This window comes from Saccostrea cucullata, unplaced genomic scaffold (assembly GCF_032062105.1).
Source record: "Saccostrea cucullata isolate Sc308-1 unplaced genomic scaffold, CSIRO_AGI_Scuc_v1 ctg1632, whole genome shotgun sequence".
NCBI lineage: Eukaryota > Metazoa > Mollusca > Bivalvia > Ostreida > Ostreidae > Saccostrea > Saccostrea cuccullata.
This window is the reverse complement of record NW_026918776.1, coordinates 12,492-39,354: the sequence shown is the minus strand read 5'-3', so window position 1 is coordinate 39,354 and position 26,863 is coordinate 12,492. Positions and strand designations below refer to the sequence as shown.

Sequence of the window (26,863 nt, the reverse complement as noted above, 5' to 3'; positions counted from 1 at the left end):
CTCTTGTTTGTTATTTAGATTTGTATCAATATTACATATATAATTTCAATTACTTTAACTTTTCTGTTGTATTTCGGATTTAATACAGTGTACAAATGAACCTTATGTCTCAATCCCCTAGCTAGCTGATGTAATCTTTCCATGACTTACACATTCTCTGTTGTATTTCAGATTTAATACAGTGTACAAATGAACCTAATGTCTCCATCCCCCAGCTAGCTGATCTTCTAATCGAACGCACCCAACACCAGAGCTGGGTCATTGTATTCAAAGCCCTCATCACCACACACAACCTAATGAACTATGGAAACGAAGTAAGTCTATATTTGGAATTAAGTGAGAGAAATGAAGATCTCATCAATTTTTTTCTGGAGGGAGGTGGTTAGACCCTCATAGTCATTTAAATCAGGGAAGGGGGGGGGGCTTTAAAAAAAATTCTGTTTTGAAATTGTCACATTGACATGTCTCAGTTAAGTTTCCCTTCTTAATGAAAGATTGTTTGTTTACCTAATCTTTGGATGAGATGATACTTTCCAAAATATACTTTTAATGGCATCTTTACAAGACAGTGTTAGGTCAGGGTCACATATAAAGTTCAGAGGTCAAGATCACTCATACAGAACAGAGGTCAGATATGAATTAATACTAAAAGATTGAGCCACCGTCATTTTCATGAGTTGATCTCTAGACTTGTTTTTCATTCCATGTTTTGTTGTTTTATTTCAGAGGTTTACACAGTACCTGGCTTCCAATAATTGCTCCTTTAACCTGGCGCAGTTCATCGACAAACAGGGAGTTCAAGGTAGGAATGCTAGTCCACTCTATAGAATCTGGAGATAAGCTCTTGATGTTCATTCAGGGCTCTCGATTCTCTAAAATTGGGGCCATTCAACGGCTCCGTTCCCAATGCAAAAAGGTACCTTTTTTCCCAAAAGAAAGGTGTAAATTTCCCAATTTCCATCCAGAGTAAAATATTAATTAAAAAATAAAAGTCCATCAAACCTAATCGCAAAAAAAAAAACCCAAACAAAACACATTTGCAAATGAAAGTGAAACTGTACTACTATTTTATTAGTTCGCGCCAAATGCATTCGTAAACTGGTTCATTGAACCAGGTTATTGTTTTTACACAAATGTATACAACTATGAGTGCAGAGTATCTTGTTATGTAGTTTCGACAAAAACCAGCATTTTGGTTTCAAAAATAGACATTTCATTTAAACATTAGTAAGCTGCACCTTTGAAACAGACCTGCGCTTCGGCATGTTCACTTGTGTATTGGTAAGCAAAGTTGCCCATGTGATCGAGGAAATTCATGCTCTATGTGTACTAGCGACTGTCACGCAGTAAGACATATAACCGCAATATTAACACACATAGATAGTAATGACAAAGCTAATGTACTTTCATAAATAGTATCCATGTTTGTTCTGTTTAACTGTTTATTCAACACCAGAGTTACATTGATGACAAAATGCTAAAAAAGCAAAATTTGAGGATTTTTTTTAATGAATTTTGGTTATCCAACTTTTCCCAAAATGACGATAATTTTCCCAATTTGAACGGCCCCGGCCCCAGTCCCAAAAAGTGGTGTGAGAGCCCTGTCATTGTCACACCATTGTACCATCAACCTGTAGTCAGTTGTGCATTGATGCAATAACTATGGAGTGGTACTTGTCTACCTTATAGAATCTGGAGATGAGGTTGTGAAATTCACTATGATATGATCATACCATTAACCTATAGACAATGGTGTATTTTGCCATTATCATTGATACAATAATCACACTGATTTTTGTTTTCATTACGGCATAACACAATCACATTAGGCCACAATATGTGATAAAGAGATTCATGAGTTTCATCATGCAGTGTGTCATTACACCATTATCATTTTATTATTAAACATGTCATCACTTTTTCATCATAAACTGATAAAGTTGTTTTCTTATGATTCGTTGTGATGTCATCAATGTTTAATTTTCGCATTGTCATCATGATTTTGCACTCTATTGCTTTCATCATTGCCTTATTTGTGATACATATAACATCACATAGACACTTTCACATGAAGACTGTTCGATCAATCAAGCGTTTACATGATTCTTTCCTATTTTGTATATTACTCAAACGTACAGACACCTCTGGATATTTAGAAGGAAAAAAAATTAGATTTTGTTGGAAAAATTCTAAAAAAGTCAGCCGGCAATGCCAAACAAAGCTAATTTTATTTTTGGCCTTATCAATCCAAAGCTTTAATAAAATCTTCCTGAGATTGAAGGCTAGATTTTGACTGAAAAATTCTTCAAAAGTTACCCTATGAAAAGTTACTACTGTAGTTTTGGGTGTGTTGGTGGACAGATTTCATTGTGTATCATGTAATATTTATGGTAGACCTAAAACTTATCATGTTTGTAGGATCGCCGTGTCAGTTTTGTATAAGTTTGTATGATTTGAGATTGGTACTTGTGTCATGACTTTTTGTTGAACTGACAGTGTCTCTTTTCAGGGTATGACATGTCAACGTTCATAAGAAGGTATTCCAAATATTTAAATGAGAAAGCTGTCTCCTATCGTCAAATGGCCTTTGATTTCTGCAAAGTCAAAAGAGGGTAAGTGACAAAGTAATGTCAAAAGAGGGTAAGTGACAAAGTAATTCCTACATTATAGACATGTTTCTCCATAAATAAAGTCAAAAGAAGGTAAATGGGAAAAACCCACCCATATAACTCCCTCCCCCCATTATAAACATGCCACGCCCACCTCCCCACCTCAATAATGTCAAAAGAGGGTTAGTGAGAAAAACCCACCTATACTTATAAACATCCCCCCCCCCCCCCCCCCCCCCCCCCCCCCCCCCCCCCCCCCCCCCCCAATAATGTCATTTAGGATTAGTACTCTTAATTTATACCTTAAAAATAATGCTGTGCTCTGATTAAAGCAAAATTACTTTATTGATGTCCCATACCAATATATACAATAAATCTCGAGAATACAATTCATATTCTTTTAAAAGATGATAAAATATTGATTTCATAGATGTAAATAATCATCCAAAATTTGCTCTGTATGTGAAGTAACCTGATATATCTGCATGCATAGAAAACTCTGGGGGTCTAGGTCATGATAATGGCAACTATTGGAATAAAGCACACACTGTCAGCCAACCAGAAAGAGAGATGATCAATGAAATCTGCCTGACAGGAATACAGCATCTTAGGAGGTCATTTGTGGAATTGAGGGAGTAGTTTTATTGATTTGAAAAAGTCGTAATGTTCTATACTAGAACAAAGCAGAACTCTGTCAGAATCAAGCAGGGGTATCTAGTGTTGGCTCGTCGACAGCGGGATAAGGAACAGAAAAGTTACACCACAGCATCTACTGTGTTTACACTTCATATAGAAATATTGATGTAGGGGTGATCAATAAACTACTGTGGCCTCTAATCTACCACTGTTACACAGAGCACTAGCTGAATTTTCTGCACTGTAACCGACGTAAGAAGCAGATGAGCAGTTTCCCGATCAGAGCCTCTCCTGCAATATTGATACAATAACGATTGTGTGTCTGTCTGTTTGCCGATATCTGTTCCAATTTTTTTAATCTTTAATATGGAAACCAGATTAGTATTAACCTAATTTTCATGTAGCAAAAATGATTGGTTAAAGGGAAGTCAAACAGTTACAGGAATTCTAATTTAGCTTTCGAAGAGCCTTGAATATCTTTAAGGGGTAATATATAAAAAATAATGTTCATGGTCATAAAAAGAGAGATTTGAATTGGAAAAATTTGAACAAACACACACACCCCTCAGTTCAATGGAGCAACTAGCTAATTAAACCAGAGAAGTTGCATTAGAAGCTTTTTCCTCCTCTTTGCTCTTTGGCTCTAAATCCCCTTCCCCCTGGCTCTAACATCCCCCCTTTGGCTAAGTGTGGGTGGGTGTTTCTCTTCATTTTGTGTCTTGCCTATATCTGCCGTGTGTTGATTGAATTTCTACCATTATTATTTACTTTTTTGTCAGTCCAGTTCACATTATCTGGGACGAAATGATAGCTCTCAGATAAAATTTTTCCTCGGAAATGAGGAAATACCAATTCACAAGATTGTAAGATAGTGTATATGAAATGGAAGTGGAAGAATTGAGATAATCTCTGTATACCGGGTGACAGAAAACTTTTGATTATCATGATTATCCCTAGCAACATATATAGATCATTACTACATTTGTATGATTATGCTTGCAAAAAAAATCCCAAAAAACAAAAAAATACTTACCTCTGAGACATTAGCATTCAGTAGATTCAGTAAAGTGATTTTTCTATTAACAATTTTACTGCGTTATTTTCTTTTGTTTTTGGCATAGCTGAGCTTGATGAATGAGTATTTACAAACAGAACCTTCTTATAAAGTTCTTAACCTCTCTTTGTATTTTTCAGCAAGGATGATGGATTATTGAGGACAATGAATGCAGATAAGGTAAGAGTTACACACAAGGTCCTGATTATAGAATGATTACACACAAGTTCGTGTTTACAGACAAGTTCATGATTATAGACATGGTCATGATTATAGAGTGTTTGGTGGGAGCGGTAACTTGTTATTACAAATTCAGAATGATAAGCTTTGCATTTCTGCCTTTTTTGAGGTGATGAAAGGTAAAAAAGTGACTTTGAAATGTAATATCTTACTTTAAATACTGTAGATCACTTAATTTTCGCGACACCTTATTTTCGCGAGATAGTCATTGAGTCTTGATTAGCGAGACAAATTTTCACACAATTGTGGTTATTGCTTATATAATCTTACACACAATGCTATTACACACAAGAATTTAATTTTTGTGACACACCGTCATGATTAATTACGCGAATAAAAAGTGATTTACATTATTAAAAACATTTGTCTTTTTAATGATGTTGTCATGATGGGTGCCCTAAAAAAAAAACGTATAGGACTAAGGTTGTTTTAAGAGTGCCTAAAACCCATTAAATTGAATTTTTCTGTACAATACATCTTTAGTTATTTGAATACAGTTTGTGCATTTTTTTTTTATTTTTAATGAATGAAACTTGAGGGCAGAATGCTTTAAATTTTATTTTATAATTGAAATTGGTGTTGAATAATGAGACTGATGAATAGCTGAGAGTGTAGTAGCTCATTAAGGTTAATGGGTTAAAGTTGACTGTACATGTATAATTTTAATGCCATTTATAGAACAACAACTTACAAGCAAACAGTAAAGAGAACCTTAATATACAGTCAAACCTCAATATCTGGAAATAATGTGGGACCAACATATCCTTCAAATTTAACAACATTGGTTGAGGCACCAGGAAGACCAAATAGACAACTTCAAAAATACTAAAGATGTGTTGTTTTAATTGATGTATCTATTTTGTAGCTTTTAAAGACCTTACCAGCGCTTCAGAAGCAGTTAGACTCACTGTTAGAATTTGATGTAAGTAAACTGTAAATCTGTCGTATTTGATGTAGTGATACTTTCAATTGATAATTCTGTCATATTTCGTGTCATATTTTTATTGATTTAGCATGGTATTTCTGTAATATTTCATTGTATCAAATTTTAAGGTTCATTGACCTCTGGACAAGAAAGACAACTCACAATGGGATAAACAACTAATAATCCCTATAGAAATTTTCAAATTAAAAGGAAATTTCTTTCAGTTAAGCAACATACTGTACATGTACCATGCTAAAATTGCATTTCAATACCATGTATATTTTAAAGATTTTAATCAGAAAATCATATTCATTAAAGCATAGTTTTATACAAGTGACCAGAGTGGTAATGAATCTTAGGCAGAGAGGATAATTCTGTATTATTTTGATGATTCCTATGTTAAGATTATATACATGTATGTATTGTCTTTGTCTTACAGTGTGCTCCAAATGAGCTTACCAATGGTGTGATCAACGCCTGTTTTCTTCTGATGTTTAAAGACCTGATAAGATTGTTTGCTTGTTATAATGACGGCATCATTAATTTATTAGGTAGGGAATATTGTTAATTTATTGTGTTCCTACGGGACTTTTGATCTACGAGAATTTGCAATAATTTAAAGTTTGTTTCTTATAGGAAAAAAAAATGTTTTTGTGTCTTATATTTTTGTGTCTCGTTTTACCGTAAAATTTTCAATTTAATTTTTATTAGTGAGGGCACAGGATGTGTTTTTGTTGTAATAGTTTCTTTAAGGATTCAATTCTAATATTACTAATACCACAATTTATGTTGCTATTTGTAATTACTACGGTATGTGTATATTACCGGTATTGTATATTTGAGAAATTCTACAAACAAATGTTTTAGCCAGCCAATAGGTAGATATGTACATTTAACTAAGGGAAAAAATTGTGCTTTGTATTTCAGAAAAATACTTTGATATGAATAAAAAGCAGTGCAAAGACGCTCTCGAGATATACAAGAGATTTTTAGTGCGGATGGATAAAGTATCGGAATTCTTGAAAACGGCGGAAGTAAGTCTAAATTCATTTTATTTGTTATCGTTTGTTACTACTGCAGTAAGGGTAGGAGGCTGTAGCTAGATGTCTGTTCCTTTGTCAGAAATGTGACACTGAAACCTCTAGTCTAAAATGACAGAAAAATTTCGTAAGATTCACAGTGAATCACTACACAATAAAACACACTTAAAAAGAAGTACCAAGGAAGGACAACTTTTCTTCTAAATTTTCACTGTAATTTATCATATCCATAAAGTGTTCAAGATATTTTAAATTCTAAGTGATTGAAAATCTCCTCGATATAAGAGTCAATTTATCATAAGCCTGTTCCCTATTAGTTTTACTGTAAATGGTAAAATGTATCTTGAAATTTAATATTTGCCATACTAATACTCTCGTTCAGGGTAAAGTTGAAAATTCAAGACTTTCTGTGTTTATATAAATTTTTAAAAAGTCAGTACATTTTATCATGTTTATGGATTTGTCTAATTTTTGTGTGAATTAATTCTAATTCTTGTGGATGCAAAGAAAAATATGGTTTGCATTTCATGTATCAGTCTACTTGATTTTACCAATTAAGATTTAAAACATTGATTAAACCTGATAAGTAGTAAATTATTGATTTCCAATTACCACACATTTTCTTCCTGTAAATTTTATTTACAGTTATTATTCGGTATCTTTCTTCTTTCCTTCTGACCTAAGTTTTTTTTTTTTTATTATTTTTTCGATGAAAGTCAAATATAATTTTTTTTTAATTTCACTTGACTGTAGGCTATGGAATCTAAATATGGAAAGGTCGTATACAACAAGTCTGTGTTGTATGGTGATCCGCCCAGCCATTTATTTATTTGTTTGGTTTTGTTTATTTAATATTTAAAATAGGATTTGCTTTTATGAAATTTACTTTTTCACAGAATGCTTCAAAAAATCCCCATCAGGTAGTTTTTAGTTGCCATAGCAACTTCATGTTTGCTTTTTTCTTTGTTCATTTTGTATGCGGTTAGCAGAGCCATTAGTTATATATAATCAGAAGTATTGGACGTTCATCATTTCTGTATGATTTCTGGTGACTTTTGAGTCACAAGCTTTATAATGTATTACACTCCTGGACATCTTAACTGCATGACAAACACAGTAAAGAAGAACACTCATCACCAATAATTAATAGGAATTATTTAACATAGGAATATTCAGAAAGTGTGTCTATGTTACAACTTGAATACTGTATACAGGGACATTTTCACCCCTATTTTATTTTTGCCCCTTTCACCCTTGTTGGAATTTAAAACAGGGCAAATTCAAATTACACAGTATTATATCTTAATCAAAAATTTTTTGGGCAAACTTAACACGAGACAAACTTGTTTCCAAATTTGAAAAGACGAAAATAACCCTGTATTCAGTATTTAAATTTGTTGATAATGCAGGAAGAAATTGACAGGAACATTTGGGGATTGGGGTGAAGACATTATTCAAAAGGGTACCAACTACATGAACTATGTCAGAAGGATATATTTTGGGGAGGGGATGGTGGGAGCAGTGTTCTGTTAGGAATAAAATATTGACAGGGTTTATAGCTTACTGCTAATAATCAAGTTAGAGAGAGTCTTATGGAGTGAAGAAGAAGATGCTGAAAGTTGTTGAAAAAGTCAAAGTCATGGAAAATTGGGGAGGGGAGGGGGTAGTTTGTAGAGGTAAAACCATGTGAAGAGGTGATTATCATGGTGAGAGAGTTATGTTATAAACAATACAACATGCACTGATCATACTGATGTACCACTTGTCTGGCTGTGTCAGTAAGACTTTGTCAGTAGGAGGGGGAATAAGGCCAAAATAAAATTATAGTTTGTTTGGAATTGCCTCCCGCCTCATTGAAATGCCCCCTCCTCAAAAAATTTTATTGATCAAAAAATACAACATGCACTGATCATACTGATGTACCACTTGTCTGACTGTGTTTTATCAAAAATTTAAAATAAAAAAAAAAAATTTCCCTCCCTCCCTCCTGTGTCTGAAACCCTTCAGGCGGCAATTCCAAACAAACAATTTTTTAAGGACGGCCTAAGTACAAACAATACAACATGCACTGATCATACTGATGTACCACACTGCTTTGTCCACACTGCTTTGTCTGATGTTTTTACTGTTTTACATTAATTTTAAGAAAGTAATAAATGTGTGATATAATTTGTGGGAAGTGGAGGGTTACAATGAAGGAGAGGCATGGTCATTATTTCTTTTTCTCAGAACATTCTTCAAACACTTCTCTCTAGTTATAAATCAACAGTTTTTATTTGTGTCTTCTTTCAAAGTGTACCTAAATTTTCTGTTATTTGATGCATGCCACTCTTGGATTATTTTGAAGTGTTCAAAAATTTACTACAAGGATTGATAAACAGAGGATCTATTCAACTATATATTAATGTTTAAAGCTTTGCTTTATGTATTGTTGCTAAATTTGTTCTGTCTATTTTTAGAGTGTGGGTATTGACAAAAGTGACATACCAGACCTGGCTAAGGTGAGTCTCAGGTGAAAACAGGTAAAATGTGATCAAAATGCCATGTATAGAAACATAGCAATGTCTGTAGTATAGGGAGACTGAAAGGAAAGCTGAAATGTTTCAATTTTAGAAATATTGCATTATCTGTAGATTTATTTCAAGCTTATTACAAAGAGTTTTTTTTTGAAAAAAACAAGCAACATGAAAAAAGCAATTCATTATCATTTTAATTGTTTTTTCATGAATATTTCATAAATATTGAAAGTTTCATTTCGATTTTATATAATTTATTATCTAAAACACCACTTAAAGGAAGAAGAAGATGGTACCACTGTATTTCAATAGCTTAAAATATTGTAAAAGTTGGAAAAATCAAAGTTACATGACTTGTGTTATGTTTATTGAAAATGTCCTAAACGCCCGGGTGGATGTTTATTTTTACAGTGTAGGGAAGAACAGAAGAGAATTCCAGAATTAATAATTATAACCTGGCAATAAAAAAATAATGATTTTGCCATAACTCCAGAAAAATTTTTTTGGTATAACTCAAGCCTTGTTGTAAGGATCTTGATTTGGGAAATTCATTGACCTACTTTTAGTGAGTGACAAACTCTCTTTGTCTGTCTGTCAGTGTCAGTCTATAGCTCTGTTTCTTTCCTCGGTAGGGTTTGAGGAACAACTCTGTAAGTGATTAATGTAGATTCTCACTACAACATTAAGGCTTGTGTATGTAGGCCAGGCATGTATGAATTGTGACTGAGAAACAGTGTCTATTTAATGGTTCCACTAAATCACCTCAAATCATAAAACTCTGTCATGGTTCGAACTGTGAACGAGAAACTGTGTTTCATCTTAATCACCTCAACTCTTAAATCTCTGTCACAAACTGACTCCTCCACCATGGGAACGTATCCTGACATAATCATTATTTTTAACATTGTTTTCAGATCATGTTCATACAGTGTCCCATGCCCTGCAGTCTAACACCACTCTCATATCTAACCATTCTATTACAGCACCATTATTTCTCCGATGTGTACCCAGTCATAGTCATGTAATAAACTAACCCTGTCTGCCTGTGATAGTGATTAGGTTACGTATAGGCAGAGGAAGGGGGCTATCAGATGTGTACCAAGTCATGTAAACAATATACAGTTAAAGTATATCATTAAGGGAGTTAACAAGATTCCAGTTCCCTATGACCAGGACTATTTCCCGGGGCGCAACGCACTGAGGGAAATAGTCCTGGTCGAGGGGAACTGGAATCTTGCTAACTCCCTCAACGATATACTTCAACTGTTTTATTATACCGATACAAATGTAAATTGTAAAGATCACCTATTTAAAAAAATTATTTACAGATTAACTAATCATTATTCCTTGCAAATACCAAATTAGAAGACAGTTATTCCCTAATTCTAATGCAGTCATTGCATTTTGTTGTTTACGTCTTATTTTGTTGTGTATTGTTATATGAATTACGTCACGAAGCATTGTGTTTTTGCATAGCTCTATTATGACGTCACAATCAAAATCTGTAAACGTTAATTAGCATTACTAGCTTTCGGCCTAGGGATTAGCTCAAAAAAACTAACACATGGGGATTAGCTGATTCAAAGTGATTTCTAGGTAATAGTTCAGATCTAATCACTTAATTTTATATAGGGAAAAATCAGTAGACGTATAATAACAGTGACTAACCCTGTTTATCTCTGATAGTGATTAGGTTAGATTGGGGAGAGGAAGGGGGAGGGGTGTTTCTGTAAGTGTATACAATAATCTTAATAATCATAAAGGGGCATCAGATTCTGTAATTTAGAGGCCAAAGTCAGATTCCAGGATATAATCTTCAAAAAAACAAAACATACATTTTATGATCATCATCAGTTTTATCACCAGCACATTTTGTTTTTTGATGATGTGTAGGGACAGGCATGGTATGAATATCTGTCATTAATCTGTTAATTGTGTCTTTGTTTTTTTATAACACCCTGTTTTTTGTATTTCAGGAAACTCAGGTCAGATTTACGATTATCTGAAATACTCAAATGTCTTTCTCTAGATCTTATTCTAAGAAGCGTTTGCAGCAATGTTTACTTTACTGCTAGGTAGCATGACAATGTCACTGACACCGAATCATTAACGTGATTTATATCAATTAAATATTAATTAGTCAATCATACCAATACTTGTAAATATTTTTAAAAGGGCTTAGGCATCCAGTTATTTTTGTATATTTGTTTCAATTTCATGAAGGTATTAATTAAATTGCTAAAAATCTTATCTAGCTTGATTTCATGTAAACTAATGTTTCTGTAGTAGTCCAACATGGAATCTATATTTTGATTGGAGGTTCAATTATTAAGGCTATTGTGGGTACCCCTTTAAAACTTTGAGAAATATTTATAGGTATAGGATTAAATTTATTTAAAAATAAAATGGTGCCCCACAAATTAAAATGAAATATCTAGGTAACACTGATATTAAAATTGGCTAATACAAACAAGTTAGAAGTTGACCTCGTGACCTCATAGGAGCTAGGCTGTTCATAGGCTAGTGCTGATGTGGTGAAGGTAGCAGTCCACACTCAATTCAACTTTATAGGATGAAAAACAGAATTTGTTAAAAGAATTTCATGTAATTTTATCTTACAAAGCTATAAAATTCTGAAGACAAATTGTAAATGTTCATTTACTTCGTGTTCTTGGCATCTTTGTTTCTGTTATTCAAGCTTACATTAAAATGAACATGGCGTTTTGATCATGGCATGCAAGCTTTATGACTTTATTCTTTCTAAGTAACAAATATAAGCAAATAAAAAAAATATTGCTTTTACTGTGATTGCATACATATTATCACCAAGCAGTGAAAAAAGTTCAACATGCAAACAAGTGATAAACTGGGTTATTTTGAATTGGGTATCATATTGATAAATCTTAGCTCTCAACTTGATTGTGTTTGAATTTCTCTGTGACTGCAGGTTAATTAATTAATTAGTTTATGTTAATGATTCAGGCCCCCTCCAGTCTCCTTGATGCCTTAGAGCAGCATTACCAGTCACTAGAAGGAAAAAAAGGGGTGACAACTCCAGTCAGCGGCTCCAAGTAAGTATCACAGTCATCTCAAGTAGGACAAATTCTTATAAGGTTCTCTTATTACTAAATACCGCATAAGCAGAATTTTTAGCGAGGATTTAATTTTGGCATAATAAGCGAGGGTGCTGAGATCACTAAAATTGAATATCGCTAAAAATTAACGGCGTTTTAATTGTAACGGCCTCTTTAGTGAGATTTTTGATATTGCTAAAAATACTTCTTCCTAAGAATAAAATATTTTTAAAGACAAAATCGCTAAATTTGTGTTTCGCTAAAATTTCCACTTATACGGTATCATAGAGATAATTACCACTGTATTGTAGATGTTTTATAAATGTGTCTATTGCAAAGCTTCTCAAAGTCATCAAAAATTTTCTTCCCTGTGGCTCATATATTTTGCACTCAAGGGATATAAGGAATTATTGTATGGAGGGAAATGTTTGCCCCCATTTTATTTTAGCCCTCTCTTAATGATTGGGCAAAGAACTATATGCGGTATTAACCAACATTTGCCCCCCAAAATCAAACTTTGATGGAGTAATATTTAATTAAGTCCTTAAACAGGGGAATATGACTTCAAAGCACTGAATAATTTCATAAGTAATGATTTTATGTACATAATGACGTCAATAAAAAATTTCAGTTTTTTATGAATTTTGTAAAAAATGTATATAACTGATATTTTAAAAGATGTGTGTTCACATAATATTTTGATATAATGTGTAGAATGATAATATCAAAATATGTCAATATTGTCCTAACACACATGCGCTAGGTTCTAAAGAAATTGTTGAAATTTTGTCCATTTTGTCCTCTTTCTGAAAAAGGATATAAAATCGGAGTTTTAATAAAAACAGAAATTGTGAATACACTGCTCTGGAACTATAATATTTCCTGTTAACTTATATTTCTCGTACAATTTATTGAATTCAGCACATTTCAGGAAGTTTTCAAAATTTGATTTTTGTGGGGGCAAACATATGCAATATACCGCATATAGTTCTTTAAAATTCAAAGAACACAGCATAATAATTTCTTAAACAGAACTATGACAGGGTGAATTTAAAATGATTTTTTTCTGCTAAAAAATTATATGAATTCCCTGTAAATTGTATATAACTCCCCAAAAGATCATTTATAAAAAATCAAGTTTAAAACAAAATTGTAAAGAGATGGTAGATGATGCAATGTTCCAGTCTAGACTGTTTTAAATAGATTTAAAAAATCAGATGGCAAACAGATTGTAAACAATGATTTTCCTGGCATTCAGTTCAATAATTTCCAATCTGAGCTCAGCCAAACTGCCCTCGTTCTGTCTGTTCCTTTTAAGTTAGTTTGTAATGCTATCTGTTACAGTTTCTGTCCGTTCCTTTAGATCCGTTCCTTTAGATTGTAAATGCTATCTGTTACAGTGTTTCCTTACCAGCGTAAGTATGATTTGTGATTGATAACTGAAATCAGAAGGGGAGGCAATTTCTGCTGTGTCTTATACTGTGTGTGGAGTTATCCTTCTTTGTCAATTGCGTAGTAACCTTATTAACTTAGGTGTTCTATATCTGTTTTCATGGATCATCATTATCAAATTTTCTAAATGCATCTCCAGATTCATACAATTGAAAGACATTGTATCTTTCAAGGAGAAATGATTGAGTAGGAGATAGTAATTTCCCAAAAAATGTTTGGATCATTTCAGAATTATATCAGAATACAGGGTTCCAAACCAACAAGTTAATGTGCAATCTGTTCATGCACTCCAGTACAACATCAAAGGGATTGGGTTAGGGGAGGGGAGATGGCAATGCTTTGAAATGCATGGCAAAATTCAAAAAAAAGGAAGAAACATTTTCTAATTATTATGAAAATATCCTCAAGTAGTGTACTGTAGAACACTAAATTTTCGCAACACCTTATTTTCGCGAGATAGTCATTGACTCTTTATTAGCGAGATATAATTTTCACGAATTGTTGTTTTTTTCTCTATATAATTGTAGGGAATACTTTTAAACGCGAGAATGAAATTTTCGCGAGCTCATTGTCTCGCGTAATTACGCAAAAATAAAGTTCTCGCGAATAAAACGTGATTTACAGTATTAGCATTAGCCAGCTGTTTGGACCAAGTCATTTGAGTTCTGAAGTTTTATGGAAAAAAAAGACGTGACTGTCTTCTTCCTCTTTATAACAGTGTAACCCTCACTCAACTATTTAATGATGTAAATAAACTCTAGCACTGGGAAGTGGCTGTTTTTATTTCCTGAAATCTGGCACTAAGAACAAGTTAATGTCCTTTCTGTCTTCATACACAGTAACTATTGATGTTTCATTTTGTGGACCATTTTGCAGTATAATAACTCAGTGAGTGATTTGGAACTACATTTTGTTCATTTCTCTAATGGAAGGAAAGTCAAATTCTTTCTTTCTTTGCCAATTAAGATTTAAATATCATAATTTTTCCCCCATAGATTAAACTTGGGGCTCTTGCACAAAATATAGCTGGTTGCATACCTAATTGACCTGTAATACAAATATTCCAATAATACAGTGAGAGTACATGAGAAATGATTAAATTTGTAGGCCGGTGGGTTTTGCAGCAGCAATTAGCACAATTTCTAATAACACACCAACAATAAATGTCTCGGAGGAGGAACGTCAGCGAATCCTGGACGAGGAAAACGCCCGCCTCCAACAGCTCAAGGTAGACAACTCCTCCTATAGCTACGGCTTGTTGTTTTGCTAGTTGCCAAAAGTTATCAGTGCATTTTGTCTATTTTCTTTGTTTCATTATTTCAAAATCTGTTGTTTTTATTAATTCCTTACAAAACTAAAGTTAATACAAATATCAGTGGGTTGGAATTCATCGCATCAAAATTTAATTTAAAAGAATGTGATACAACTAACTCTTAACTTTTTGTTGTTGATATGATTGTGTATATTTTAATCTGTTTTTGTTGGCTAATAGTTCATACTCGTATTTTTTCTTTTTTTTGGGGGGGGGGGGGATAATTTTTTTTATTAAATTTTTTTGCATGTATAAAGCTTGATTAATTGAAACAGAAAGCATACTAGATATTATTATTTATGATATACAAAAATTACCAGCTAGATTATGTTAATTATGGAAAATAAAACCAAAGCAGGCTGATATCATTAAACACTGGAACATGAAAGTGAACAGAAATTTATTTAACATGGAAGACAGTTTCCAATATATGTCTCTGCTTTGTGTTTTTTTTCCAGTTAAAGGAATCTTGTCGGAAAAGCTAGTGAAACACTTTCCAGTCAAACCAATCTCATTACAGTCAAATATAAATAAATAATTATATTATTTAATTATGATATATTTAATGAATTTGAATTGCTTCCTTTGGTTTGATTGGTTAGTAGCCAGCCTATACCTATATTTGATTGGTTACTGATGATCCTTGTTGCATTTGATTGGTCAGTGGCTTCCCTGACTGATTGCTGTAGTGTGCATGTTGTTATGCTGATGTCTTTTTTCTCTTTCTTATCCACTCCTTCAGAAGGAACAGCTTGGCAAGAGCACTGCTGACTCTCCAATTAAGGTAATACTTCCTGTTTAAGACAAGGGACACAAAAGGGGTCCTCTCAACAGCTGATCAGAATATCAAGCAAGGGGTCTTCTCATCAGCTGTTTAGATAATGTGAAGCGGTTTGTTGGTCTTCTGGTTTAGAAAGATTGAAATTGAATTAAGTTTTCTTTTCGAGGAATGGAAAAGTGAAAATAATAGAATTAGAATTACTAAAGAATATCAGAAGATAGCAGTAGTTTTGTGCTTCAATGTTCTATGGTAATTTCTCCATTCTGCTGGAAACTGCAGTAGAATTTAGTGTGATATGAGTGATAGATTTAGACACCTGTGTAGTGCTGTAGTCGAGTTAGTGTAACAATCAGGCAGGTAAGGACCTACTCTACACGTGTATCTGTTGTGAACTGTGCATGTTGTACTTAATCATATTGATTTAATCTAATTTTAAGAATTACAGTAAAGTTTTATAGGATTCATTTTCAATGTTTTGAATAATATGTAGAAAAAATAAATTAACTGTAATGTGTCTCACTTTATGTCAAATTGACACCAGTATAATGTAAAAGACGATAGTATTCTGATATCAGTTTTGTGATCATGGTGTATTATTATTTCCTGTAGGAGCAGAGACTAAAGGAGCTAGGGCAGTCTCCGCAGACCCCCTCCAATAACCCATTCACCACCCAGACACAGAACGGGACCAGTGATCTGCTGGGGTCCCCCTCTAAGTCGGCCCAGCCCCCCTCAGCCAGCGACGACCTACTCAGTCTCACGGGGAACCCTTTTGTTCAGAACGTACAGAACGTCATGGCCATGCAGACGGCGACACAAGCCATGAGTCAACCCAACTCCTTTGCCCAGTGGAATAATACACCGAATCCCAGCATTCCTGGTAAGGTCACTGAGAGGTCACATTCAGAAATGTAAGGGATTCCCATAGGCAGAGTTCTCGCTCTCATCCTATGCTGTCTAACAAATTGATATCACAAAGTTTTTTTCTTCTTATTGCATCAAAAAGGACAAGATCCAGCTTTATAAACCTTTATCCCAAGAGCATGTTGTACTGTATCACACTCGGAGCATGAATTTCCCATCCTTTATTTCATTTAAGATTTACTTATTGATTAATTAAATTAAAACAAGTCTCTAATATAGAGTTGTCGGTAGCTGGTTTTGATTGGTTAATTCTAATGACTTTGTGTTGATTGGTTAATTCTGATGACTTTGTTCCTTGCTAGCTACGAGTGGTTTGTTCACGTCCGATGCCGATTTTGAGAAAGTGTTCCCAAACCAATCCACCACCACATCTACGGGTATGGTAGTCCTTTGAGCATGCTCAGTCTTGGTGGTCATTAACAACACAATGCTAACGACAGTTTTCTTGTTTTGTTTCTGTGTATAACACCTCACACTGCTAAATAGTTTGGAATGGGATTTTTTTTTTTAGAGAAGTATTTACCATTTTTTTTTAAATATAATATCTTAACACTTCTTTGTTTGGTAATATCTGTCTGTTGTTATTTGTACGTGTTGAATGTTTAGGCTTGTAGTGACTTAGGGCCAATTGAATAAATTAGTTCTCCATGTTATATATACAGTATCAAGTGATCCAGCTTCCTTTTGTGGCTGGTCTCCTGCATGATTTTGTAAATAGAACTTGTTTGAAGATCCCTCAAGGATTCTGCCGTATTAGGTTGCCTTGAATCTCAAAAATATGGAACATTTTAAGTTAAGAGCAGTGAAGGTTTCACAGCACTGAAACTGGGAAAATCTTCAACTCAGGAGGGGATGGAGGATAAGGAAGTCAGAAACTATAAACATGATAAAACCTCAAAACATTTTGGATTTCTTGTGTTCTGAAGACGACTTTATTGCTGTAAATGTCCATTTGGAAAAACAGTACCACACTCTAATAGGGAAAATGAATCCTATCTTGCATTGAGATTGGGTTCAGAAACTTATTTAATATCAACAATTAGTAGACCTGACTACATCCCATTGTTAAAAAAAAAAACCTGTAAAGGTATGTTATATTACAGGGAAAGTTGGATTAGAAGATTATAATACAGGGAAAATTGTTATTTTGAGATTAGAGGACACAGAAAATTGGATTTATTTACTAGATGTTGTATAATCAGTCTGATTTTGTAGTAATTTACAGAAGGTTTTACATACTGTAGATCACTTAATTTTCGTGACACCTTATTTTCGCGAGCTAGTCATTGTTTCTTTATTAGCGAGATAAAATTTTCACGAATTGTGCTCATTGCTCTATATAATCTAACGAAATTCTATTATTCGAGAGAATGAAATTACCTAATTACGCGAAAATAAAGTTCTCGCGAATAAAAAGTGATTTACAGTACATGAGATCCATTGCTTCAGTTTAAATGATTTCATGTTGTATACTTTTTCAGTTTTTTTCCCTTTGATTGTTTGGTTGCACAATTATAAAATATACTAACAAAGCTTATCTATTTATTGCATGCATACCAAATCCCCATGCCATTGTGATAAATGTGTACATTCAATGATAATGAAACAGAATTTAAGCAATCTTGAACAAAAATATGAAATTAAAAAAAAAAACACCTTTGTTTGAACCAACAGTGTTTGAGATTAAAATAATTTTCTTCTACTATTTTAATTTTTGATTGAGGAAAAATAGAAATTGAAGAACAATGGCATGGAGGGGGTGTGCGATTAATTCCTAACTGTCTCTAACTGCATGTTTTATTTACTGTCTGTCTGTAGGCCAACTAACCGATGCCACGGGTCTCTTAGTGCCCCAGACTCCACAAAAACCAGGTACTGTTATAGATAGAGTGTACTGTAGAAATGTAACCAGCTACTGCTATATACAAACTGCACTGTAGCAAATTATGCAACACAAAAAAACAACCTTCAAAGCTCTCTCTTTTACACTAAACTAGGTCAAAATCTAAACTAGTTCAAAATCATATACTTGTGATATTAAATTTACAATAAACAATTGAAGAACATGTATTTCCAGAAAGTCATGACCTCACCTTATAAATGGCTTCTTGATTATACAAGCTTATTGTGCTTTCTGAAGTCTTGTATCTTGATTTTAAACAACATTATTAGAGCAGAAGGTCAGATATATAAGGGAAGTAACTGACATTTTGTATGCATAAGGGAGATAACTCTACATTGTTTTGTTTGTTCACACTGCCAGACCTGCTGTCTCAAGAGGACACTCTAGAATCTCTAGATCCCCTTAAGCCCACCTCCCAGTTGTCGACGGTAACCACCAATAGCGGGCTGGCGTCCGGGGGGATCTTTAGTGTGGATTGCGCTGTAGAAGACAACACATCTCTGTTGTCCTCCTTTGGGAGTTCTGACGTAGCAGGCCTCGCTTCCTTTGGGAGAGGAACAAACGTCCAGGGAGCTGGTTGTCCCAGTCCTACCATTGGAAACATCGGTTCTGTAGGTGGTCCCAGTCCTACCATTGGAAACATCAGTTCTGTAGGTGGTGCAGGAGCCACGGCGATGGGAACCACCTCAGGTTTACTCGATTCCTCCTCCATACCACTCAGTCTACAGTCACACTGTCAAGTCTGTTGTTATCAGTTTTAATTTCTGGATAGAACTTATGACTTGTGGTATGGGGGAGGTTCTGTCAGTGGGTGTTTAGGACAGTTCCTTTTGTTTTGTAGGCACATGGTAGTCAGAATTATCTCTGGTTTCACTTTCTTTTTAGTCCCTGTATCTGAGTTTTAGTATTGTGATTTAGTGTAGAGAAACATTTTATGGATGTTTTTCTGATTTTTTCTGTAGAGTTTGATATAATCTTTTATTTCCTTCTTTATTTCGATTTATAAGCACAGCTGGATGTCTTCTGTTTCACTGAGTGATAAATTTCTAGTGGTACACTTTATTTCTTTGTTAATGACCCTGAGATAGATAGGGTCAAATGATTTCTCAACAGAAAATAATTGCAGCTGCAGCATATGTGAAATATTTTGTTATATTAATATTCTATTGAAATGTTTTGGAATGAAAGGACTTTTTAAGATCTTGAGAAGTTTAATATTTCACTGTTGCACTTTTATCTAGTTTTTGTGAGCAAGTTTTTCACATTGACATTTTGTCCCTGCATAAGCTTTGACCTCTGACCTTATATGTATTTCAGGTATGATAGATGTAAACTAGAAGTTTTGTGTTCAGAAGAAGTCAGAATATTGAAATATTTAACTTCAGCATTTATTATCACCAAGAATGATTTAATTTATCCTTTTACTCTCAGTTTTATTTTATCATGTCCAAGATTGCAAGAAGATAATTTCTAATTTTCAATTCCATTTAAAATTTAGTGAACTCGATGGAGTTTTGATTAATTGATGTCCTTGATATGACCCCAGTACCATGCAGATAAGTGAATATTTTAAATGAGGACTAAATCTCCCTCCATTTCTAAAATAAGGAGTTGATTGTTTTCCACTGAAATTTTGTTCACTTAAGAGAATGATTTCAACTTCCTTGTTATTATATTGTAGATGACATGTTGTTTTGTGTGGAGAGTTTGGTTCTGTTAGTTGTGTGTGTGTTTGTTTGTGACCTAAATCTTTGTTGTGATTGTTAGACTTGTGTTAGAGACATTAAAATATCCATCTGGTTCCACTTTCAGTCTACTCTGGGCCACCAATGCCTGCTAGTCCAGGTCAGTTCACAACAGAATTCAATCAATTACTAATTGTGTACTCCAGATAATACACAGATAAGACACTGCAGCTATACTGTTGGAACTAATATTGATCTGTTTTCATTGTGTTTTCTAATTGTGTTGATTGTTTATGAAATGAACAGGTTGTTAATTTGTTTAATTGTTCATTATTCTATTGATTGTGATACTAACATCCACCGAAGAGTGAATCAACTTGAGTTTTGAAGTGATTTTAAAATTAGATTGAAATGTTTTGCTTTACAATAGCCCTCCAGCACAGAAGCTTGACTCCTACCTTTAAAGATTCAGGTATCAACTGATTCTATAGTGTTATATATTGATTTCATAACAAAGTGGATAACAATTATTGACTCATGCAGTGCATCTTCCACAGAAAATGTGAAATTGAAAGTAAAAAGTCAATGTTTTTTAAGTGTTCGTAACTGGATTTGTTTGCTTACTAACTTCAAGAGTTGACTTGACTCTGTTGCCTTCTACAGCTCCAGGACGTGTAAGCCCCGCCCTTGTTTCCACTGACCAATCAGGTGATCAATCAGGCTGTCAATTTCAGTTTCTCCACCCACTGGGTTTTCTTTGATCCTTTGTTGTTTATTACTACATATAGTTGCCTTCTTTTCTTTTGTAGTTTTGTTTCAGGTTTGAGTCATATTTTATCTTATAGTTTTAAAGCCCAGTTTTAGTAGTTAGAAAGTTACAACTTTTGATTATTTTTTAACCTTCTTTATTGAGCAGTAATTTACATTTAATGTATAAATTTAATTAAGTGCGCCTATGTATTTTTAATATCAGAAAACTCTATTTCTAAAATAAATTTCAAAATAGAAATGACTTTTTTCTCATTTTACAAAAAAATGTTTTCTTTATTAAAAATCAATTTAATGATGAAAATCATCATTTTTAAAAATGCATTTCAATCACACCCCTGTGTTTAATTATAAATTTAATGTAAGTAAAAATATTCCGTCGTAGAAATGTATACATATATATTTATATATTCACATATTTTTCTAAAGAGTTTTTAATCACTAGGTTTATAGAGAAACAATTTCAGTAGCTCCTATTAGGAATATGTGTATTTTCCTCAAGTTTTTCGGGAAAAAAATCTTTCTTTAACATGTTTACAGTTCATTGACAATATTTTGTTGAAGTTTACCTTAAAATTTTACATTTTTTGTGAATGCAAAAATTTTATACAGTGGTTTTTTTTTTACTGAAATAAAAATTGATATTTCAAATCCTTCTGCTTGTATTGTCACTGTGTGTATAGCTTAATTTGAGTGTTTTGTCATCTTCTTGCTGTAGGATTTGATGCTTTTGGTGAAGTCTTAAAACCAACAGCCACTGTAGACGGGGTGAACAACACAAGGAATGAAAAACTCATCAACAAAGACCTCGACTCCAGTCTCTCACAACTGGCGGGCAACCTTAATATCAAAGGCTCAGGGTCACAGGTCAAAAAGTAAGTCAACATAGGTCAAAGGTCGTGATCTGGACTGCATGTAGAAGGAGACGGAGTGTTAATTTGCATAGTTATATAGGGAAAAAATTTGAGACTGGAGACTCACTTCGAGAGATCAAGAACCTTGAGAGATCGAATTTCGAGTCATCAAGAGTTACCTGTATATACATATGGACATTTATATTTCAGACAACAGCATGACTGGCAGCCAAAGGGTGAGCAGAAGAAGACGGGGGGTCAGAACTGGCAGGGAGTGACCCCCGGGGTATCGTCCACCACCTGGACCACCCCAAGCTACGGTCAACCCATGGTAAATAGTCAGCCCAATTTGACTAACCAGTCTACCATGGTTAACTCTCAGCAGCCTGTGGTAAATATTGAGACACTTCGTGGTCTGCCGTGTTGTCACTGGTGCTTCTTTGAATTCTGTGGCCTGCCATGTTGTCATCACAGCTTGTTTGAATTCTGTTACCCGGGATTTTTTTTCACCTGACCCTGTAGAGTTTTGCACTCGGTGATCTTGTAAACACATGCTTCAGTCCTATTTCAGTCAAAATGCCATGTTTTATCTTCAAAATTGACATTATTAGTAAATTCAAAATCTTTTAAAGCATATATGAAATTAAATCACTATGGTTAATTTTTATCCAGCCTACATGGATTTTTTTTTTCCAATTTTTGAAATGTGAATTTTTATAAAATACTGATAATTGGACTGGGGTAGGTTTCAAATTTCTTGCTTTTTGTTGTTCTATCACCATGACAAACAAATTGAGTTAAAGTTTCTTTGCTTTATATTGTCACATCACAAAGACAACCAGAATGGGTTGAAGATGCCTCACTTTACATTCCGTCACCATGACAACCAGAATGGGTTGAAGATTCTTTGCTTTATATTGTCCCAACACCATGGCAACCAGAGTGTGCTTTATGTTCTCAGGCTAATATGGCCAATAATGACAGCTCTCTTCTTTTTAAGAATTTTGTTAGCTTTCATATACTTGCTAGCATAATAAATTAATGAACCTTAACTTTATTAATGAAAGTTCAATTAAGAAATACACAAGAATGTTAAAAAGTTCAATAAATCAATCTGCCCGAAGGGCTTCTCGGTAGTAACTTTTTAACATTGTTGTTTATTACTTATATTTACATTTGAAACGAATACATTTTGAGTTAAATTGTATTTATTAAACGAACGGGCCAACGAATTGCTATGTAGTGACGCGCAATAACCTAGAAGTTGTTTGGTCAAAATATCACATCGCTCTGTAATCCAGTCGCGCTATGACCTCTGACCCCCAAATGAAATTCACATAGAATTGAACGTATTTTCTTTTCAATAGGTTCATCTAAGAAAGATATTTGCAAATGTAAATATCAATCAATAAATCAATCTGCAGTAATTCAATCAATCAATACATTGATTAGTCCATTAATTGATTAACTGATCAGTGAAAATTACTTTGAGTACCGTAAATCTGGAAATTTTTGCTGTAGATAAATTTTTAGCAAATTTGCGAGTTCATTGCATTCGCAAAAATATTTTTCTTAAAAATAAATTACCAATAAAAAATGTAAACAAAGCAGTGGTAATTCGCAAAATTTTGAAACGTAAAAATTAATCAACACCATTTAGACCCGAATTCGCAAAATAAAATCGACGTAAAGAATTCCAAATTTACGGTATATGCCGTTGGTAGTCCATAATGAGATTTGCCTGTGGAGGATGACCAGAGAGGACAGAACCTTTCCCTGTGCATTGTCAGTGTATAAAATAGTTGTTAGGTATTGTAGCCAAGTAAACGTAAGTCAGATAGAAATACATCAGACCTATCAGATATATAGGCTTTTTATTGTCCCATCACTGGTCAGCAGTGTTTGGGTTGACACACCACTCTCTCTCTCTTTCCCCCCAGCCTTGCCTTCAAACCCTCTGTTGTTCACTTGTTTTCTTTAAGTTTTTGTAGATTTTTGTTTCTGATTGCATTGATTTGGTAGATAATGTGTTATGGTTTTACACTATAACTTGTGAATTATTGTAGTAAGCACTGTAACATAGATAAATAATTTTACAAAATGAACCTGAAATGCTGATAAGGAACAGTTTCTGTCATTAACTAAAATAATTCTCACGAATTGTTTTGATGTATTATGTTAAGAGATGATAGACTAGACTACATTGACAGAGTTACATATAGCTATAAGGTTTTTATGGTTTTAATATTTATAGATGATGGCCCCTGTTATGGGATATGGTGTACAACCAATGATGCAGGTAGGAACTTAACTGTAGATTCCTTATTTTTATGTCAGCACTTGATAAAGTGACCTTTGAATGTCAAATCACAAAAGCAAAATGTTGCAAAATAGATGCAAAGATTTTACATGGATTTCAGAACCATAAAAATAAAAGCAAGTAAATTTTTTTTTCGTTATTGATGATTCTTTTGAAATTATGCAATAATTCATTCCTAATATGTATATTGGGCATCTACAGTATTCAGATGAAGACTTTTTTTTTACAGTTGCTGCTTTTATTTGATCTTTTTATTTTCACCTTTAATCAGAGTTTGATTAATCTTGAATGATTTGTATGAACTACTTTACTATTACCACATTTAATATTCAAGCAACCAGGTATGATGGGCATTAGACCAATGGGTATGCAACCAGGGATGGGAATGCAACCTGGCATGGGGATGCAGCAACCCATGGGAATGCAGCAACCGATGATGTACGGAATGCAACCTGGCATGGGAGCCATGATGTCACAGCCACGCCCACCTGCACAAACCAATCAGGATCCATTTGGAGCATTATGAAAATTGTCATGTTATATCCATCATTCAGGTATTAAAAAAGAAAATTGGGGCTGGTCAGTTTCTTCAAACTGAACATTAGAATTAGTGGTTTGAGGGTAATGTAGAGATATAATACAAGATGTCATCTTTCCACAGTTAAATAATTTATGGTGAAAATTTTCCATAGCACAGAATTTTCTTCTTTCATACATTACAGTGTTCAGTTTATTATCTTTAGTTCTAGAAAGACTTATTTAGTATTACCATAGTGTATTTTTTTTTTTCAGGAAGAGACTTAGTCGTGTGAGTGTTTGTGAACCAGATTAGGGCAGGGAACAAGTGTATACATCATTGCCATGGCAACCATGAACTTTTACATTCCTACTCAAATCCATATCTGATCTATGCACATGAAAAAAATGGCTCTCAAATATGGCTTTATCCAAAAACAGTATACTGTATGAAAGGTCAAGGACATAATTATGTAGCATGACCTCTGACCTACCAGTACTACAGTAACTGTAAACTACATAGAAACTCGTAGAACCAGAGGCCAGCTAGTCATTCAGTTGTGCAATTGTGAGGAGGCCATTGTAACGGTTTTGTTAATCTCATCCCCTGTGTCTGAGAGAGTGTGAGCTGAGAACCCAAATCACGTCATTGTGTTACAGTCATGTCAGCAAGTCAAAATCACGTGTATATAATTACAATGTTACTGCGTAGTCCAGAAGTCAGCATCACACACAACAGAAGTGTTAGTCAGGAGAGAAAGAGAGAATGGTTGTGCTTTTATTCTGTTGGCATGGTAACTGTTACCATGGCTATGTTTATGCCATGACCTCATACTTTTCTACTGCACATTTAGGTTGTTTGTTTCTGAATTGATTGCAGATCTAGATGAAGCCAGCATGTTAGGTTTGAAGATTGTTTACAACAATGTATTTAAATCAAGTAGTAAGCTGTAACAAGTGATGGATGGTCATTCATTTCTGTTATAAACTCTCGTATTGTGTGAGTGCTAAACAAATTCATTGTTATCATTTTTTGTTGCAATGTTTATCCTGTGTTATACTGGTATAAATGGAAATATTAATGTTAAGTTTTAGTATAATGGTGCCCAAAATACATTAAAATAATATTAATATATACACATATTATTCAATGTTGTAAAATTATTTAGTGGAATGTACTTTATGTAAATATCAATATTAGGAGAATTGTTGGTGAATTTTAAATTGATGTCAAAATGTGTTGGTCACTCCAATATAGAGGTCATGGTCAGTTTTAGATGACTGTGGCCGTTTTCTGATCCCTCAAATGTAGTTTGGACTCTTACAAGTTTTAAGGTAGCGCCTTAGTGGTCCTAGTTCCTTCATTATGCAGAACTTCAATTATCTGTGATTGTTTATTAGCACAGACACCTGTATCAAAGAACATCAACCCAGACACATTCCAGACAGTCACAAATCTTACACTTGATTAATTCAAATGTTCTACAGAAACACAGAGCCATCCTGGATTTGGTTTATAGCTATTACCACTGTTCTTAATATGTATAGTTTGGATTTCCATGTCAAAATCTGGGAGAAATTTGTAGTGTGGACTCCCTACAATTAATATAGATAAAATGTCTTATTAGAATATAGTAAAACGAATCCAATTTAAAGCAAATAGATTGTCATAATGAATTCCAGTTTTTTGTGACATATTTGGCCATGATTTCTTAAGCAAGCAAATAAATTGTAACAGAAGAAGTAAAACTAAGTCAAGTGAGTGGAAATTCCACCACAACTTCTGTCTAAACAATGCATGAAAACATTCTGACTTTATTTCTGACAAATGAAAAATGACCGATGCTGCCATAATAAATGTGATATTTTAGGATCTGTTTGAGAACTTTTGTACAGAACTATAGCAAGTTTCGTTCAGATCTGTGTGAGAACTTTTGTAGAGAGCTGTAAGTTTCTGTTGATCAGATGTAGTTGCTCTAGACACAATAAACTCATTCTGCATCTGGGAAATTTGTTCATTCTCTTTTTGGTTGGGAGGTATTTAATGTGTTCTTTTAAAGGATTTTTAAAATGCTGCATTGTATGATTGAAGTCTGCCTGTTCAACGAGTCCTAAGGTATAACAAGTGTCCACTAGTTCGTAGATACAGCAGATTTAGCAGTCCACACGTCTAAAGGTAATGGCAGTATAGACAAAAACTTGAAATGGTACAGAGAAGGGCCGCTCGCTATGTGACTATACTTGCCACAATACT

General features: G+C 33.8%; 1 protein-coding gene across 12 annotated transcripts in view; it reads left to right on the top strand.

The window, feature by feature from the left end:
- LOC134270947 (phosphatidylinositol-binding clathrin assembly protein LAP-like) overlaps positions 1-26,619 on the top strand; it is a 32,781-nt gene extending 6,162 nt beyond the window's left edge. Inside the window, exons 2-25 of one of the 12 annotated variants that reach the window (XM_062753233.1) lie at positions 172-314; positions 727-802; positions 2,510-2,612; positions 4,440-4,479; positions 5,405-5,461; positions 5,904-6,015; positions 6,392-6,498; positions 7,401-7,424; positions 8,964-9,005; positions 12,003-12,091; positions 14,654-14,774; positions 15,604-15,642; positions 16,249-16,519; positions 16,866-16,940; positions 18,827-19,081; positions 19,121-19,156; positions 20,279-20,311; positions 20,582-20,623; positions 20,815-20,859; positions 21,638-21,794; positions 21,984-22,164; positions 24,028-24,072; positions 24,428-24,647; positions 24,886-26,619. In XM_062753233.1, coding sequence (XP_062609217.1) covers positions 172-314; positions 727-802; positions 2,510-2,612; positions 4,440-4,479; positions 5,405-5,461; positions 5,904-6,015; positions 6,392-6,498; positions 7,401-7,424; positions 8,964-9,005; positions 12,003-12,091; positions 14,654-14,774; positions 15,604-15,642; positions 16,249-16,519; positions 16,866-16,940; positions 18,827-19,081; positions 19,121-19,156; positions 20,279-20,311; positions 20,582-20,623; positions 20,815-20,859; positions 21,638-21,794; positions 21,984-22,164; positions 24,028-24,072; positions 24,428-24,619 — 2,285 coding nt within the window. In that variant the 3' untranslated portion in view covers positions 24,620-24,647; positions 24,886-26,619. Of the gene's footprint in view, positions 1-171; positions 315-726; positions 803-2,509; positions 2,613-4,439; positions 4,480-5,404; positions 5,462-5,903; positions 6,016-6,391; positions 6,499-7,400; positions 7,425-8,963; positions 9,006-12,002; positions 12,092-14,653; positions 14,775-15,603; positions 15,643-16,248; positions 16,520-16,865; positions 16,941-18,381; positions 18,436-18,826; positions 19,157-20,278; positions 20,312-20,581; positions 20,624-20,814; positions 20,860-21,637; positions 21,795-21,983; positions 22,165-24,027; positions 24,073-24,427; positions 24,648-24,885 lie in introns of all 12 variants that reach the window. The other 11 variants (XM_062753244.1, XM_062753217.1, XM_062753221.1 and 8 more) reach the window with 11 other exon arrangements.
- The last annotated feature ends 244 nt before the right edge of the window (positions 26,620-26,863 follow it).